Source organism: Rattus norvegicus, chromosome 5 (genome assembly GCF_021556685.1).
Source record: "Rattus norvegicus strain SHRSP/BbbUtx chromosome 5, alternate assembly SHRSP_T2T, whole genome shotgun sequence".
Taxonomy (NCBI): Eukaryota; Metazoa; Chordata; class Mammalia; order Rodentia; family Muridae; genus Rattus; species Rattus norvegicus.
In genome coordinates, this window is record NC_141538.1 from 54,467,331 (window position 1) to 54,482,178 (window position 14,848).

General features: G+C 40.5%; 1 protein-coding gene across 5 annotated transcripts in view; it reads left to right on the forward strand.

The window, feature by feature from the left end:
• The window catches only part of Rars2 (arginyl-tRNA synthetase 2, mitochondrial), a 51,884-nt gene that overhangs the window by 9,915 nt on the left and 27,121 nt on the right, over window positions 1-14,848 (forward strand). For 3 of the 5 annotated variants that reach the window (XR_015619455.1, XM_087547910.1, NM_001106643.2), the window contains 4 exon segments: window positions 1,499-1,596; window positions 4,339-4,394; window positions 7,433-7,516; window positions 10,831-10,907. Coding sequence is in view for 4 of the 5 variants with exons in the window: in XM_087547910.1 (XP_087404036.1) it covers window positions 1,499-1,596; window positions 4,339-4,394; window positions 7,433-7,516; window positions 10,831-10,907 (315 nt within the window). In the remaining variant the exon portion in view is untranslated. 5 annotated transcript variants of the gene reach the window in all.

Genomic DNA, 14,848 nt, shown 5'->3' on the forward strand with positions numbered 1-14,848 from the left:
ATGCGCCACTGGATGCCCACACACCAGAGAGTGCACAGGCAGCATTAATTAGACTCAGTGGGTTAAAAAACAAAACAGAGTCAGGCCTTACTATGTAGCCCAGCCTAGCCAATACCTCAGGTTCATCCTGTCTTGGCCTCCTTCTGAGTTGCTGGGGTTACAAACATGTGCCATATGCCTTACCTCATTTCTATGCTAGACTAATTCGTAATAATAAAGTTCTTGCCATACACTACATTTTTAAGGCTCCAGATGAAATTGGCAATGCAAATCCAACAAGAGTAAACAGTAATTTCAAATCAAACAATTGGGGGCCTGGAGAGATGGCACTGCGGTTAAGAGGATCCAGATTCAATTCCTAGCACCATCTAAGGCACTAGCTCCCAGGAACCCTGCCTACTCTTTTGGCCTCTGCAGGCAACAGGCACCATGTGGTCCTCTAGTAGACACGTAAACACTCATACAAATAAGAAAAATTAAAATTACCCATAACTAAGAGAATCTTATAAAAACAAATAAAACCCTGCATAAAACCATGTCTCGTAATTTGCACAAAGGCAATGCATGACTCTGAACTATGCTATAGTTCTGTTACTAAATAAAAGTTAACTTAGAATAATAGAAGTTTCCATCAGGTTTTATCTTCCATTTGTAGAGCCAAGAGGCATTTAATTACATATTTGTTCTCTAGCTCTCCCTGGTGTCTGGAGTTACACTCAAGCAGTAATAGCAGGCATGCAGTAACTAATTAACACATTCACTTGACTGGGAGAAGTTTTGCTATTTGAGCTCTTATCTCCTGTATCCCAGGCTGGCCTTGAACTAGAGGTGAGGCTAATGATGACCTGAGTTTCTGATCTTCCACACCCCGGGGGGCTAGGTTTATAGGAATGCACCGCCACACCTGGTCTATGCAATGCTGGAGCTAGGACACAAAGATCTGTACATTCGAGGAATCTTCTCTTATCAACTGAGCTATTATAACCTTAGGAAAATTAACCTCTGCTCTTCTCTCCTCGTTTATGAGCATAGTGCTCACCTCTGAACTGTTGTGAGGATCAAATGAGTTAATAATATAAAACCCTCCTTTGTCTCTGTAACACACTCTTCACTCAGTAACTGTTTTGATCTTGTTTTTGGCTCTGGTATTACTCTTTCTGTGGAACTTTTGGCAGTTAGTCTAACCTCACAAGTTTCAGGTTTCTGATCTTTAAGTGCCATCAATGGCTACTGTACTGTTGAGTAGAGTGAATTTATAGTCCCAAAGTAGTCCATTACACTTATTACCTCACATTATAAGTGCCCTATGAGGAATTAGCAACAAGCGATGTTGATAACCAGAGCTGCTGCTGCTGCTGACAGTCCTCTACAATTCTAAGCTCCATAATTAGAAAGAACAAGTCAGCAACATTTAGTTTTCAGTAATGCAGTAGTTAGGAATATTTACTTATTTATGTACTTTTTTATTATCACTAAACCCACTCTTTTTTTTTTCCAGGCAGTGTTGCAACAAGTAACTGAAGATGGTTCAAAATACGGGTTAAAAAGTGAGCTTTTCTCAGATCTTCCCCAGAAGAGGATTGTGGTTGAATTCAGGTAAGACTATTGATCTTATACACTGACTAACCCAGTGATAGGATAGAGATTATACCTTGGTGATTGAGTTTTCACTGAAATATGAATGGACATTGAAAATGGGTGATATTATCTTGTTAGGATCACGGTGGATCAATCACTAAACCATGAATAAAAATGACAGAATCCAGGATGGTTTTGCCTTTCCTTTTTTGGGACAGGATCTCCTGTGTTCCAGGCTGCCTCGAACTGGAGGAGGAGCCAGTGATGACCTTGACCTGCTGAGCTTGTACCTCCTGAGGGATAGGCTTATAGGCACATTTACACAGAGCTGGGCTTGGAGCACAGAAACGCTTTCATGCATGAGAAGTGCTCTTACCAACTGAGCTACATCTCCAACTCTCATCACGGTGTTTTTCCAAATTAAATACTCAATGCTTTAATGATTACATTTGTTATTTCGTGTGTGCATGTTACAGCACATGTGTTAGGGAAGTACTTCGTGGAGTCTGTTCTCTCCCTTGGCTTTCATTTAGGTGCTGAGAGTTGAACCCAGCTCCCAGGCTCGCTTGGCAAACCACTTCACTATCTGCAGCCCAAGTACTGTGGTTCGTTTGCTTGGTTGTTTGTTTTTTTTTTAGAACTGATTTTTCACTTCAGTTAATTTGTAAGGCAGGACAATATAGTTCACTACTATATTAAGATTTTTTTTTTTTTTGGTTCTTTTTTTCGGAGCTGGGGACCGAACCCAGGGCCTTGGGCTTCCTAGGTAAGCGCTCTACCACTGAGCTAAATCCCCAGCCCAAGAATTTTAACATAACTGACCAACTACGAACAAAGCTTCTCAATTGTAATTAGATTGTTCTTATTAACAGAAAAATAACTTCGAGGATTTTTTTGTTTTAATCTTTGATTTTTATTGTCTATGTGAGGGTGTGTGTGTGGGGGGGTGTGGGTTCATGAATGTGTTGTGCATGTGGAGGTCAGAGGACACCCATAGGTGTACGCTTAGCCTACCTTGTCTGAGAACAGGGTTTCTTATTAGCCTGTGTGTTTGCCAGATTAGTCGGCCTGCAGGCCTTCAGGGATCCTCTTTTATTTACCTCCTGTCTGCCATAGGAGCACTGGAATTACACATGATACCCAGTAATTAAGATCTTCACAGGGTAGCTGCATAGTGAAGAAAATTACCAGAAGTATTTTTCTTTCAGAAGATGAAGAATCCTACTGAACTACCTTCCCACTTAGAAAGATAAGACTCCCTAGAGTGCCTTTCCATCTTCTGCATGTATTTCTGTGTCAGTATGGGTGCACATGCATGTACACATGTACAGTGAAGACCAGATGTCAACCTTGGGTGTCTCCTTATGTGGTGGTTTTCCTCGGGTGCCATCTACCTTGATTTTGAGACAGGTTCCCTCACTTGGCCTAGAACTCACCAACTAGGCCCCCCTGGCTGTGAAGTAGCTGCCAGGAATACACTTTCCTCTTCATCTTCAGCACTGGTATTACAGCAGCAGACCAGCAAGCTTGGCCTGGTACATGGAGATCAGATTCACAGCAGAACAGCTTTTTGAAAAATGTTATGGGAAGTGTCTTGTGTTTACTACCTCAATTTTGATCCTTAGGTAATTTTTTAAAACTTAGTTATGATTATAAACTGGACAGTCAGAGGAAGGGTTTTCCAAATCGCACATGTACTCTGCACCTAGGCTCTAAGGGCTGAGCGGAAACTTAAAACTGTAACTGAGGCTGACTGCTGATCTATTGCTCGGCCTACAGGACAGGTGCGCATCTGTTCAGTCTGTGCAATGGAATTGTAGCATTTAATACTGAGGTTGAAGATTGGTTTGTGTGACAAAGGGAAAGAGGACTTCAAACCACCCCCTCAGACTGGAGGACAAGGACACTGAGTCATCAGCAGAGTGCGTGTGCTGTGTGGTGCAGCGCTCACTCACGTGTGTGAGAACCAAGGCTGCAGGGAAGTTTGCAGCGCAGCACAGGCAATCATTGCTGGAAACACCACAGGTCCATGTGTTTGAGCCCGAACAGGCCTTCTTAAACTTCTACTCCAACCTCTTTTTGCCCAAGAAATTTAATTATTTTAACTTACGTTTATTTGTTTGTATGTGTGTGAGAGAGCATTTGTTTGCTGCGGCACATGCATGGAAGTCACAGGACAAATGTGGGAGTCACTTCTCTCCTTTGAACATGTGAGAGCGCAGGTGTTCAGGCTTGTCAGCAGGCAAGCCTGAGACTTACCGGGCTACCTTACTGGCCCTGCCTAAGAATTCTTATAAAACCTTGGGTATATAGGTAAATAAAATATAAAACAGGAATATAAATTAAACATTTAGTGATGATGTATCATAATTTATTTTAAAACAATAATTTACACAAAAACTTATACCATTTGCTAATTTGCATGCAAATAAGATATTTTTTATAATTTTATATAAAGAATTAACCTTAGTTTAATGTTTGATACTATAGAACATAGAGTTTCTCTCCAGCATTTTTATCTTATTAATCTTAAAGTAATTTGTTTCCTAAGTGTGTCTTTTCTGAATATCAAACTACATTATGGATCACAGGATCAATAATTGTCTGTAATAAGGTGATTCTTTTCAAATTCTAAGTCATCCTCAGTGTTACTGAATTGTCAAAGCCCTGCTCCCTAATTATGCCAGCCTATGGACACATTATCTAGTTCATTCTCAAAATTTTTGTTATTGAAATAAAATATTCTTGCAATTTTTGCAGCTCACCTAATATTGCCAAAAAATTTCATGTTGGTCATTTGCGCTCCACCATCATAGGTAAGTGATGCCTTCAACAGAACATACTAAACAAGCCTTTGGTGACATCAATAAGAATGCAATGAAATGGCTGAGAGTTTAAATGAAAAGGAAGGAAAAGGTGAATTTATATAAGCATAATGCTAAGTAAATGTTGCTCTAAATTGGAAAATGGGTTTACATGTTAAAAACCAAAATTTATTTCAACAGAAAAAGATTTAGAAATCAGTTTTCAATGGTATGTTTTGTGATTTTTAACTGTTATGCATATGGAATACCAAAAGAGACAAAAAAAATTAAAAAATGGTCCCAAATTATTTCTGTGGGATTGGCAAAGATATGTCAAATTTTTTTGTTGTTTCTTTTAAATAAATTCACTCTCAGCACTTAACTGTAATTTTCAAGACTGAAAATTTCTGAAAGAAATTTTAGGAATATTAGAATGAATAATACTAAAACCATTGCTTGTTATAAAGCTTCAGTGTATAATATGTGGTTGTTGTTGTGTGTGTGTGTGTGTGAACTTCCCACAGAATCCAGAGGTGGCTGTTGAGTAGCCTGGAGTTTGAGTTACAGGTGGTTATGAGCCACCTAACGTCTGTGGGGAATGGAATTCTAGTGCTCTCAAGAGCTCCACGCATAGCGAACATAACCACTGATCCATCTTTTCAGGTTCTGCCCTCCAACTACTTAAATTACTTTGCAGTACTGTAATTCAAAACTGAGCTTAGAATTATGCAATATTAGAATTGATATTATTAAGTATATAGCCATAAGAGAATAAATTGCAAGAAGAGGAAGAGACAAAGTGGGAGGTGAGAGAGAAAGCATAAAACCACAGCAGGGTCAAGCCAGATGCTCAAAATATTCAGCAGAAACTCACCTGGTAAACTCTCCTAAGATAGCCAGCTGACAGAGCTCCCAACCATGTCTCCTCAGCTGAGACGTCCAAGTGTGAGAACAGACAGCAACAGCCAGTGGCAACGTCAAGTCACTCACAACCTCCAGCTGAGCCAACCTGGGATGTGGAGGTGGTTGGCTCGAGTTTCCCATTGAGCCTGTGAGTTTCTTGTCTCTTTCTTTCCCATGAGTGCTTTTACGTCATAGGACAAACTTCTGTTGAAGATGATTTACCTTCCAGCTCTTTGCAGGGATGGCATTTATACCCATGGACTGCTACTCTTCCCTCCCTGTCAGGAGTTAGGGAGCCAGCCCATTCTCAAAGAGCCTACTGCTTGGGTCTGCAGTGGGGACAGAGACAGATTCTCAGGGAGTTTGAACATCACAGGGCAGTTACAACTATGATATACATTTTCCCCACTAATGTCACAGTAGCTCTGTCTGGTAAGTACAGTTAGCTAAGATTGGTGAAGGAGAGATTCATACATAAGAAGTCGCTTTCCCAAGATCACTTGGATAAAGTATTTGTGGCTGGGACCTATGTGTTCAATTAGGAGTCGTATACATATATTTAGGTATATTTGTGAGATAACAGTTTGCTAAGGAAGTGTTGGTAGCAGCTCAAGAAGAGACTCTTCCTGCTGGGACTATATAAATTTGGAAGCTGTAGAACTAGAGATGCTTGCAAAGACGGAAGGTGCTGTAATTCAAATTAGGCGTTTTATAGTTTTGCTCTTGCTGATTTGTGACAGGGTCTCATTTGTAGCCCAGATTGGCCTAGATCTATTATGTAGTCCAGGCAAAGCATGAACTTTAGCAATCCTCTTCCCTCAAACTCCCAAGTGCTGGGGTTATGAGTGTTTGCCAACAAGCCAGTATATTTAAATCAGGAAATAATGTATTATAGAATCTAGAATGACGTGCAGAGTTATTGGGAGGACTAAAGAGATTTTTAATTGCCCTGGCATGAGTGACACCAAGGAGTGTCCCACAGACTTTGGTGAACAAGGGAGAACCTACCTCTTCTGCCATTGCTTCCATGCTCTAGTGTCACTGCCATGAGTGTCACTGTGTATATCATGTCTTCTGCAGTCCATTACAGATAGCAGAGGTCACACCAAAGCCTGTCTTTCAGTTGTTTTAGAGGTCATGACATGGTGCTAGAACCTGTATTAGCAAGTGCCACTGAAGAGAGGGGAGAAAAGCAAAACAAATGCCCCAGAGTTCCATAACTGCTTGTCGGGAGACGGGGGAGAAGCAACTCCTTTGCCAAATCACATGCAAAGTGTGCCTTACTGTCCAATCTTAGAGGATTTCTGCAACCTAATTATAAGACACTCTGGTAACTGGGAAAGAAGATCCTTTGGGTTTCCAGTTTTTGCAGTATTTGAAGGCAGGTAGACGGTTGAGTAGAACAGATACTGGACATCAAACTTGCATTGGGAGAATGTGCAAGTAAAGGCTATGGAGCAGTGTGCGCTCTTAGGGAATAGGCTTGTGCAGGATGTTCTTCAGTACTTGAAAAGATTATGTGAGCTACTTAGAAAAACAGAGCAGGGTGCAGCCTACTTCTTTAGGACACAGACAAATTAGGATGGAGTCAACACATCCTATGGACACACACACACACACACACACACACACACACACGTGTACATGAATGGGAAGCATCAGATACCTTGGAGTTAGAGCTGCACATAGCTGTGAGTTTGCAGATATGGGAGCTTGGAACCAAACTTGGGTCTTCTGGAAGAGCAGCAAATAATCTTAGCATCTAGGCTATTTCTCTAGCCCCTAAATGGCAAATTCCTTCACTACTAAGATTCTGTTCTCTTTTGTCCTGGGAATTAGTAAGAATAGTAATTACGCTAACATGTTTCTAAGTGGCAACAGTGATATGGAAGGACATTCTCTTCTCAGGAAACTATGGGGACCTTTGGAATAACATCTCTCTAGTTCCTAACTTCATATCCAGGTATAATTAACATATTACGAATGCTTTAATAGAAAAGACTGAGTTTTATTAAATATACAAATGTTATTTAAAAATAAAATTAAAAGGGTTTTTCTATATTATAACTTGATAATAGAGAAGTACAAAGTTTTAAAGCCAAAAATGGATAAAAATAAATATAAGATTATATTTTATTTATGACTAGGAAATTTCATAGCGAATCTAAAAGAAGCTTTAGGACACCAAGTGACAAGAATAAATTACATTGGCGATTGGGGCATGCAGTTTGGTAAGTATGTTTGACATGCTTTTCTTTTTTTTTTTTTTTTTTTTTTTTTTTGGTTCTTTTTTTTCGGAGCTGGGGACCGAACCCAGGGCCCTGCGCTTCCTAGGTAAGCGCTCTACCACTGAGCTAAATCCCCAGCCCCATGCTTTTCATTTAATTATGTGGCTTAACTGTTTCAGGTATGATGTCACTTGGTCATCTGTATGGGATGTAGACAATCCCTATTGGATTAAACAATGTAATGTATCTGTGATGCCAGGAATTGAACCTAGTACATGTACACCCACTGAGAATATTTACATATTCTATATAAATCTCACCATATAGCAACTGGCATCCTTAGAGCAGTACCTAATAAATCAGTATACTTAACATATACATTAAGCCTTTATTGAAGAGGAGCTTACCTTTATTGGTTAAACGTAGAAATGAACACACAGGGATGAAATAAGTCTCTAACTATGTCCTCCAGCCTTGGCCACAGCCTGCCCTTTTTAAATCTCATGAATTCCGATACCTGCCCACCTCCCCACCCCCAGACCACCTCTGAAAGTCAGGACTCTGTTAGTGAGTAATCCAGAGGTGAACAACGTGTGATGCTTTAGCTTTCTCTTGAACTCTCCTTTGGAGGTCATAGGAAACAAGGGAAAGGGTTGCACGCCATAATCATGTCTAAGGTCACTCACAGTTTATTCAGAAGCACTGTGGCTCATAGAACCCAGTCGGGTAGGAATAAGGAGGGCAAGGCAGATGGAGTTGTTAACACTGTGAGGGACCACTTGCACACGGAACACAATCTTGTACTGTTTTAAGATCGAGCTATACTGCTATATTCTATGACAGAGAGATGTGGCCTTCATTATAGAGCACCACATTCCTAGACGGCAGCTCTGCTCTGTAAAAATGGTTTTTTTTTTCCTCCTGTCCTCAAGCTCCAAGAATAAAGACTCTGAGACACCAATTATATTTGCAAATACCTTGGCTATAAACTTTGGCTCTTCTCCAACTACTCATATATTAATCATCACGTTCTTCTATTCTAATTCTGCCACGTGACTGGTTACCTCAGCGGCCATGCTTCTGTCCTCCCCCATGTTCCTGGTGAATCCCTATGCTTCTCTCTATGCACAGATGTCCCACCTCCTATTTTCTGTCTCAGCTCATTGGCTGTAAGCTTTTTGTTGGCAGGTGATGCTTATGAGAGATTCTCTCTACACTCTCCAGCTAGGATTTTTGTTTAGTGCTCTGTGTGCTCTTTTCCCCACAAGATGCTAATTTCTTCAGGGTATAGGCTATGCCTTAACTGTTTTTGTATCCACTCACTGATGAGTGACTCTCCTTACAGTACTAATAGCAAAGCAAGGTGATATTGTAAGCCTTCTCCAGATGCGTATAGTTTCCAAAGAAGCTTTTTTATGAGATTTTTTTCTTAAGAAATTATGCTTCTCTTATGAGTAGTATTATTTCGGTTATTAAAAGTGTTTCCGGACTGTAGAAAGAGAGCTTAAACCTGTTGATAGTCTGCTCACTATTAGAAGACACAGAGAACACACCCTCTGTCTCAAAAATCCCTGTCAGTTCACAGCAGCTGATAGCCAAAGGTTGAAACTCTGGGTACAACAATCAAGACTCCTAGATAGTGTCCACTGTGTATTCCTTTGGCTGGCCTAATAAGTCACAGCAGGAACAGTGTATGACAAGTACTCATCAGACTCTGGCTGCAAGGTTCTCAGTAGTATTTTCCTAGAAAGGATTCTGTAGTTAATGATCTGCCAGCATCTCACTACAGCCATTATTGTAGAAGAATTAACATTCTTCCAGCTCTCCCATTTGAGAGTTGACACGTGATTGCTGTGTACAGAACTGGCTTTTCAACCTGTATCAGACTGAATGTTAAATGGAGCAGTCTTTACTTTTCCCGTCTTTTTAGTACACACTTTGCATTTCCACATTCTGCTTCCATTACCCTACATCATAATCACATTTGCTTTCTTAAACTACACAGACTTTAACCATCTTTCTCACTGCTGTCTAGGACCTAGAATATTGTACCCATGTGCAATAGCATTCTATCTGTGCTGACTCTGATTTAGAAAAATGGGCACTGGGGCTGAAGAGATGGCTCAGCAGTTGAAAACACTGCGGTTCCTAAGACCCAAGCTAGGTTCCCAGCGTCCACATGGCCATTCATTAACTCCAGTTCCAAGGTCATCTTTAGCAGTGTTTATTAAGAATATAAATATTCACAAGCTTCCAAAGTTTAAAACCTCAGTAATTTTTGAAAGTTCAAACTAATACTATGCCTGAAGATCACAGATAAACTGTATCTATCTAGTTGGCTGTTGTATTAGTTTTCTTTTATTAGAACCTAACACCTTATTAGAAACAAAGAATAATCTTGGTTTCACCCAACAGAGCACACATTTAAAGCAAAAGCTACCTAGGAAGACAGTATTTTTGCAAAAACCCAACTAGACTAGTGATCACATTGCCAAAATGGCCTCTTTTGTCCCTTACTGTGTGTCTATCCCACTGGTGGGAGTTCAGTTTCACAATGCAGTATAATTAGCTAATTGACATAAGGGGCAGCATGAACTTTGAGCTGACTACCTTTGGTAGGAACAAACCTTTTCCTCCACACCTGACAAAAGAAACGTAAGTAAGGAGATGTTTATTTTGGCTTCTGATTCAAGATGTCCATGATGTTGGGGAAGGTATTGACGCAGGAAGGGGAGTAGCTGGTCATGCTGCTTCTGCAGTCAGGATGCAGCGTGCAAATAGGAAGGAGAGCCAGGCTACAAAGCTGCAAGGCCTGTGTCCCCTGTGAGCCACTCCCTCCAGCAAGGACACCTCTGTGAAGGAAGCCTCCACAGCCCCACACTTCTGCACTCACTCAGTGCAGTGGCTCCCTCGGATGGGAGCAGGGCTTCTAGGCTTCAGATTTCTGCCTTTTGTTTGTTGTTTTTTTAGTTATTTCAAAAACAAATGTGGCACAAAGCCTTTCTTACCTTTATAATATGTATAAGGTTTTAAAAAAAGTTTAAGGTCACTTCTCATCAGCATTTTTTTAGTATATCAGTATAATTTTGAATGTCTAGTATCTCACAAAGTAGCTGTTCAATAAATGTTTGTTTTCATATTGTCTGCCAAGGAGTCACGAGGAACCATTAGAGCAAAGATAAGTATCCTAGACTTTTTCTTGGATGAACTCACAGTCTTTTAAACTTAGTGATACATTTGCAATTGTATCTTTTTCTCACCATGACTGTCCTCTACTACTTTACTTTGTAATTCTTTATTCGTCCATTATCTTGTAGGTCTGCTGGGAACTGGTTTCCAGCTGTTTGGCTATGAAGAGAAACTCCAGGCCAATCCTTTACAGCATCTCTTTGATGTAAGTTGGTGAGATAACCATAAGAGGGACTTTCCCCCCAAAGGTTGACTTGAGAACACAGTTTTCCCAAACTGTACATGCTCCCTAAAGCAGCTTAGGGCAGATAAGCTTTTCCTTCTTCATTTCTGGATACACTTGAGTAGAAGTATCTAAGTTTGATTGCTGTCAAGGGCAGGGAAATTTATGCTGTTGTTTCAAGAGAAGTGGATGTGTAAACCAATTCAGGTTGGGGGAAAAGGAGATTCTAAGGTTACTAGGTACATTGTTTTGAGAGAGAAGTGTGTACATAAAACTATTATCCTGGATTTTTGTCAGCTTGACACAAGCTAGAGTCATCTGAAAAGAGGGAATCTCAACTAAGAAAATTGCCTGTAGGCAAGTATGTGGGATATGGATATTCTCTTGATTAATGGTCCATGTGGGTGGGGCCACCCTGAGAAAGTGATTCTAGGATTTATAAGAAAGCAAAGTGAGCAGGCCAAAAGGAGCTAACCAATAAGCATCCCTCCTCCATTGTTTCTGCTTTAGTTTCTGCCTCTAAATTCCTGCATTAAGTTCCTTCCCCGACCTCCCCTCAGTGCTAGGCCGTGATTGGAATGAGTAAACCAAACAAACCCTTTGCTTTTCTTTGGTCAGGGTGTTTTATTACAGCAATAGAACCCTAACGAGGACAGAAATTGGTCCAGGAATATCACCTGTAGGGTTCTGCCGAAGGCTCAAACATCATTCCTAACTGCCGCTGGCACTCCAGGTCCTAGCAGCTCTACTTGATCAGGTGGTCCTTGTGTAAGCAGCCTGCTCAGCCATCTGGGGCTGTTACAGAGCCTCCTGTTCCACCCAGGTCCCACTCAAAGCTAACAGCTTTCCAAGTTGCTTGGTATGTGGACCATAGTACCATACCCAAGTGAGGAATATGTTGCTCCAGACTCTGAATAGGTCGACTGAAAGCACTGGACTTCCCTCAGTGCATGGGAAGGGCCATGTGGAACAACTTGCCCTTTGCTTTGAAAGGAATATCTCTTCATACTCCACACCAACTGGTATTGTGGAAACTTGGAAGATAAAGCTGAGAAAAGTATTGTTGATGGAGGCCTGTATGTGAAGCTACAGAAGGAAGTTTGAGAATTCCTCAAAGACTATCAGGAGGACCATTTATTGTAATATTTTGAATTCTCAATCTGTGTCTCTGGCCAGTGGCTGTAAGGATTCAGCTGTGATTAAGAGACTGGAATCATTCAGTTGAATCATTCTTGTTTTACTCTGCCAATCAGTGCTGGTTAGCTGGTTCATCATTGAGGGAAGCCAAGGCAAGAGCTAATGCAGAGGCCATTGAGGAATATGGCTTCCTGGCCTGCTCCTCCTGTCTTGCTTGTTCAGCCTGCTTTCTTACATACCTAGGACTTCCTGCTCATGTCAATCATCAATCAGGTCAGTCTCCCACAGGCTTCCCTGTAGGCTACTCCGATGAGCAGAGTGTCTCAACTGAGATTCCCTCTTCTCAGGTGAGTGTAGCTTGTATTAAGTTTAGGAAACCAGCCAGCACAGTGTGTCAGGCTGTCAGTGGGTCAGCTGTCTTGTCCTGATTTGTTTCTATCGCCTATCCTCATCACTTGGGCACCTTTAAGAATACAAAATGGCATTTAATCTTTTTTTGCTGGGGGTATTAAATTGTTTTGCTGGTGTGTATGATGTGTATCTGACTGTACATTTGCCATGTGCAGAGAATGGAAGTTACAGAACAACTTTCGGGAGTTGACTCTCCTTTCTCCTTTATTTGGGTTCAGGCAACTGAACTCACGTCATCAACCTTAGATATCAAGTGCTTTTACCAGCCAATCTACCTTGCTTGATTCAGATTTTAGGACTTGTTTCATTGCATACTGCTTATTCAAATTCATAGAAAATTCTTGTGGAGTATAGCAGCAACCTGTCATAATATTACTAGACTTCTAACCTGTGCCCCAACAAACCAGGTTTGGCTATCCATCCTTCATGAGCAGGTGAAAGTCATATTGATAGTGCAACATCGGAATAGATTTATTTCATATGGTTACATTGGAAGAGGGGTCCCCTAGACCTGGAATCACAGCTGTAAACTACTGTGTGGGTGCTGAGAATTGAACTCACGTCCTATGGGAGAACAGCCAATGCTTCTAAATTCTGAGCCATCTCTCCACAACTTCTTTGTTTTAGTTACTTTTAGAAGGGCTAGAATAAGCATCTCCATCTGAGTTTGAAATATGGTCTTGCCTTAGAATTATTTGGGAGTTTCTATTTTACTTTTCTATTGCTGTAAAAGCACCACAAACCAAGCAGTTTATAAAGGAAAGCATTTCATTCAGCGCATGCTTGCAGTTTCCGGGGTTAGTCCATGAGCAGGCAGCAGGCATGGCCCTGGAGCAGTAACTGGGTTTAAATTCTAGTCCAAGGACAGGCAGAGGGGAAAAAAAAAAGGTTGCTCGTGGTATGGGATTTGATTTGATTTTGTTGCTTTTTTTAAAAAAAATTTTATTTACTTTTACACTCCACATTTTATTCCCCTCTTCTGTACTTTTTTTTTTTTTTTTTTTTTTGGCTAATATCCACTTATTAGTGAGAACATACCATGCATGTCCTTTTGGGTCTGAGTTACCTCACTCAGGATATTTTCTAGTTCCATCCATTTGCCTGCAAAACTCAGGTTGTCCTCATTCTTAATCGCTGAGTAGTATTTCATTGTGTAAATGAACCACATTTTCTGTATCTATTCTTCTGTCATGGGACATCTGGGTTGTTTCCAGCTTCTGGCTATCACAAATAAGGCCACTATGAATATAGTGGGACATGTGCCTCTGTGGCATGATGAGCCATCTTTTGGGTATATGCCCAAGAGTAGTAGTATAGCTGGGTCTTCAGGTAGATCTAATTCCAGTTTTCTGAGGAACCTCCAAATTGAATTCCAGAGTGGTTGTACCAGTCTGCAATCCCACCAGCAATGGAGGAGTGTTCCTCTTTCTCCACATCCTTGCCAATATGTGTTGTCACCTGAGGTTTTGATCTTAGCCATTCTGATTGGTGTAAGGTGGGGTCTCAGGGTTGTTTTGATTTGCATTTCTCTGATCACTAAGGACTTTGAACATTTCTTTAGTTGCTTCTCAGCCATTCGAGATTCCTGTTGTGAATTCTTGGTTTAGTTCTATACCCCATTTTTTTATTGGGTTGTTTGGTTTTTGGTGGTTAGCTTCTTGAGTTCTTTATATATTTTGGATGTTAGTCCTCTATCAGATGTGGTTAGTGAAGATTTTTTCTTTGCGTTTGTTTATATGGTGGATTACACTAATGGATTTTCATATAATGAACCAACCTTGCATCCCTTGGATGAAGCCTACTTGATTATGGTGAATGATGGTTTTGATGTGTTCTTGGATTAGGTTTGCGAGAATCTTATTGAGTATTTTTGCATCAATATTCCTAAGTGAGATTGGTCTGAAGTTCTCTTTTGGCAGGGTCCTTGTGTGGTTTAGGTATCAGAGTAATTGTGGCTTCATAGAATGAATTAGGTAGTGTTCCTTCTGTTTCTATTTTATGGACTAGTTTGAGGAATATTGGTATCAGGTCTTCTTGAAGGTCTGGTAGAATTCTGAACTAAATCCATCTGGCCCTGTGCTTTTTTTTTTTTTTTTTTTTTTTTTTTTTTTTTTTTTTTTGGTTGGAAGGTTTTTAATGGCTTCTATTTCCTTATGGGATGTGGGCCTGTTTAGAAAGTTTACTTGCTCTTGATTTAACTTTGCTATGTGGTATCTGTCTAGAAAACCATCCATTTCATCTAGATTTTCCAGTTTTGTTGAGTGTAGGCTTTTATAGTAGAATCTGATGATATTTTGAATTTCATCCATTTCTGTTGTTATGTCCCTTTTCATTTCTGATTTTGTTAATTTGGATACTGCCTTTGGGCCCTTTAG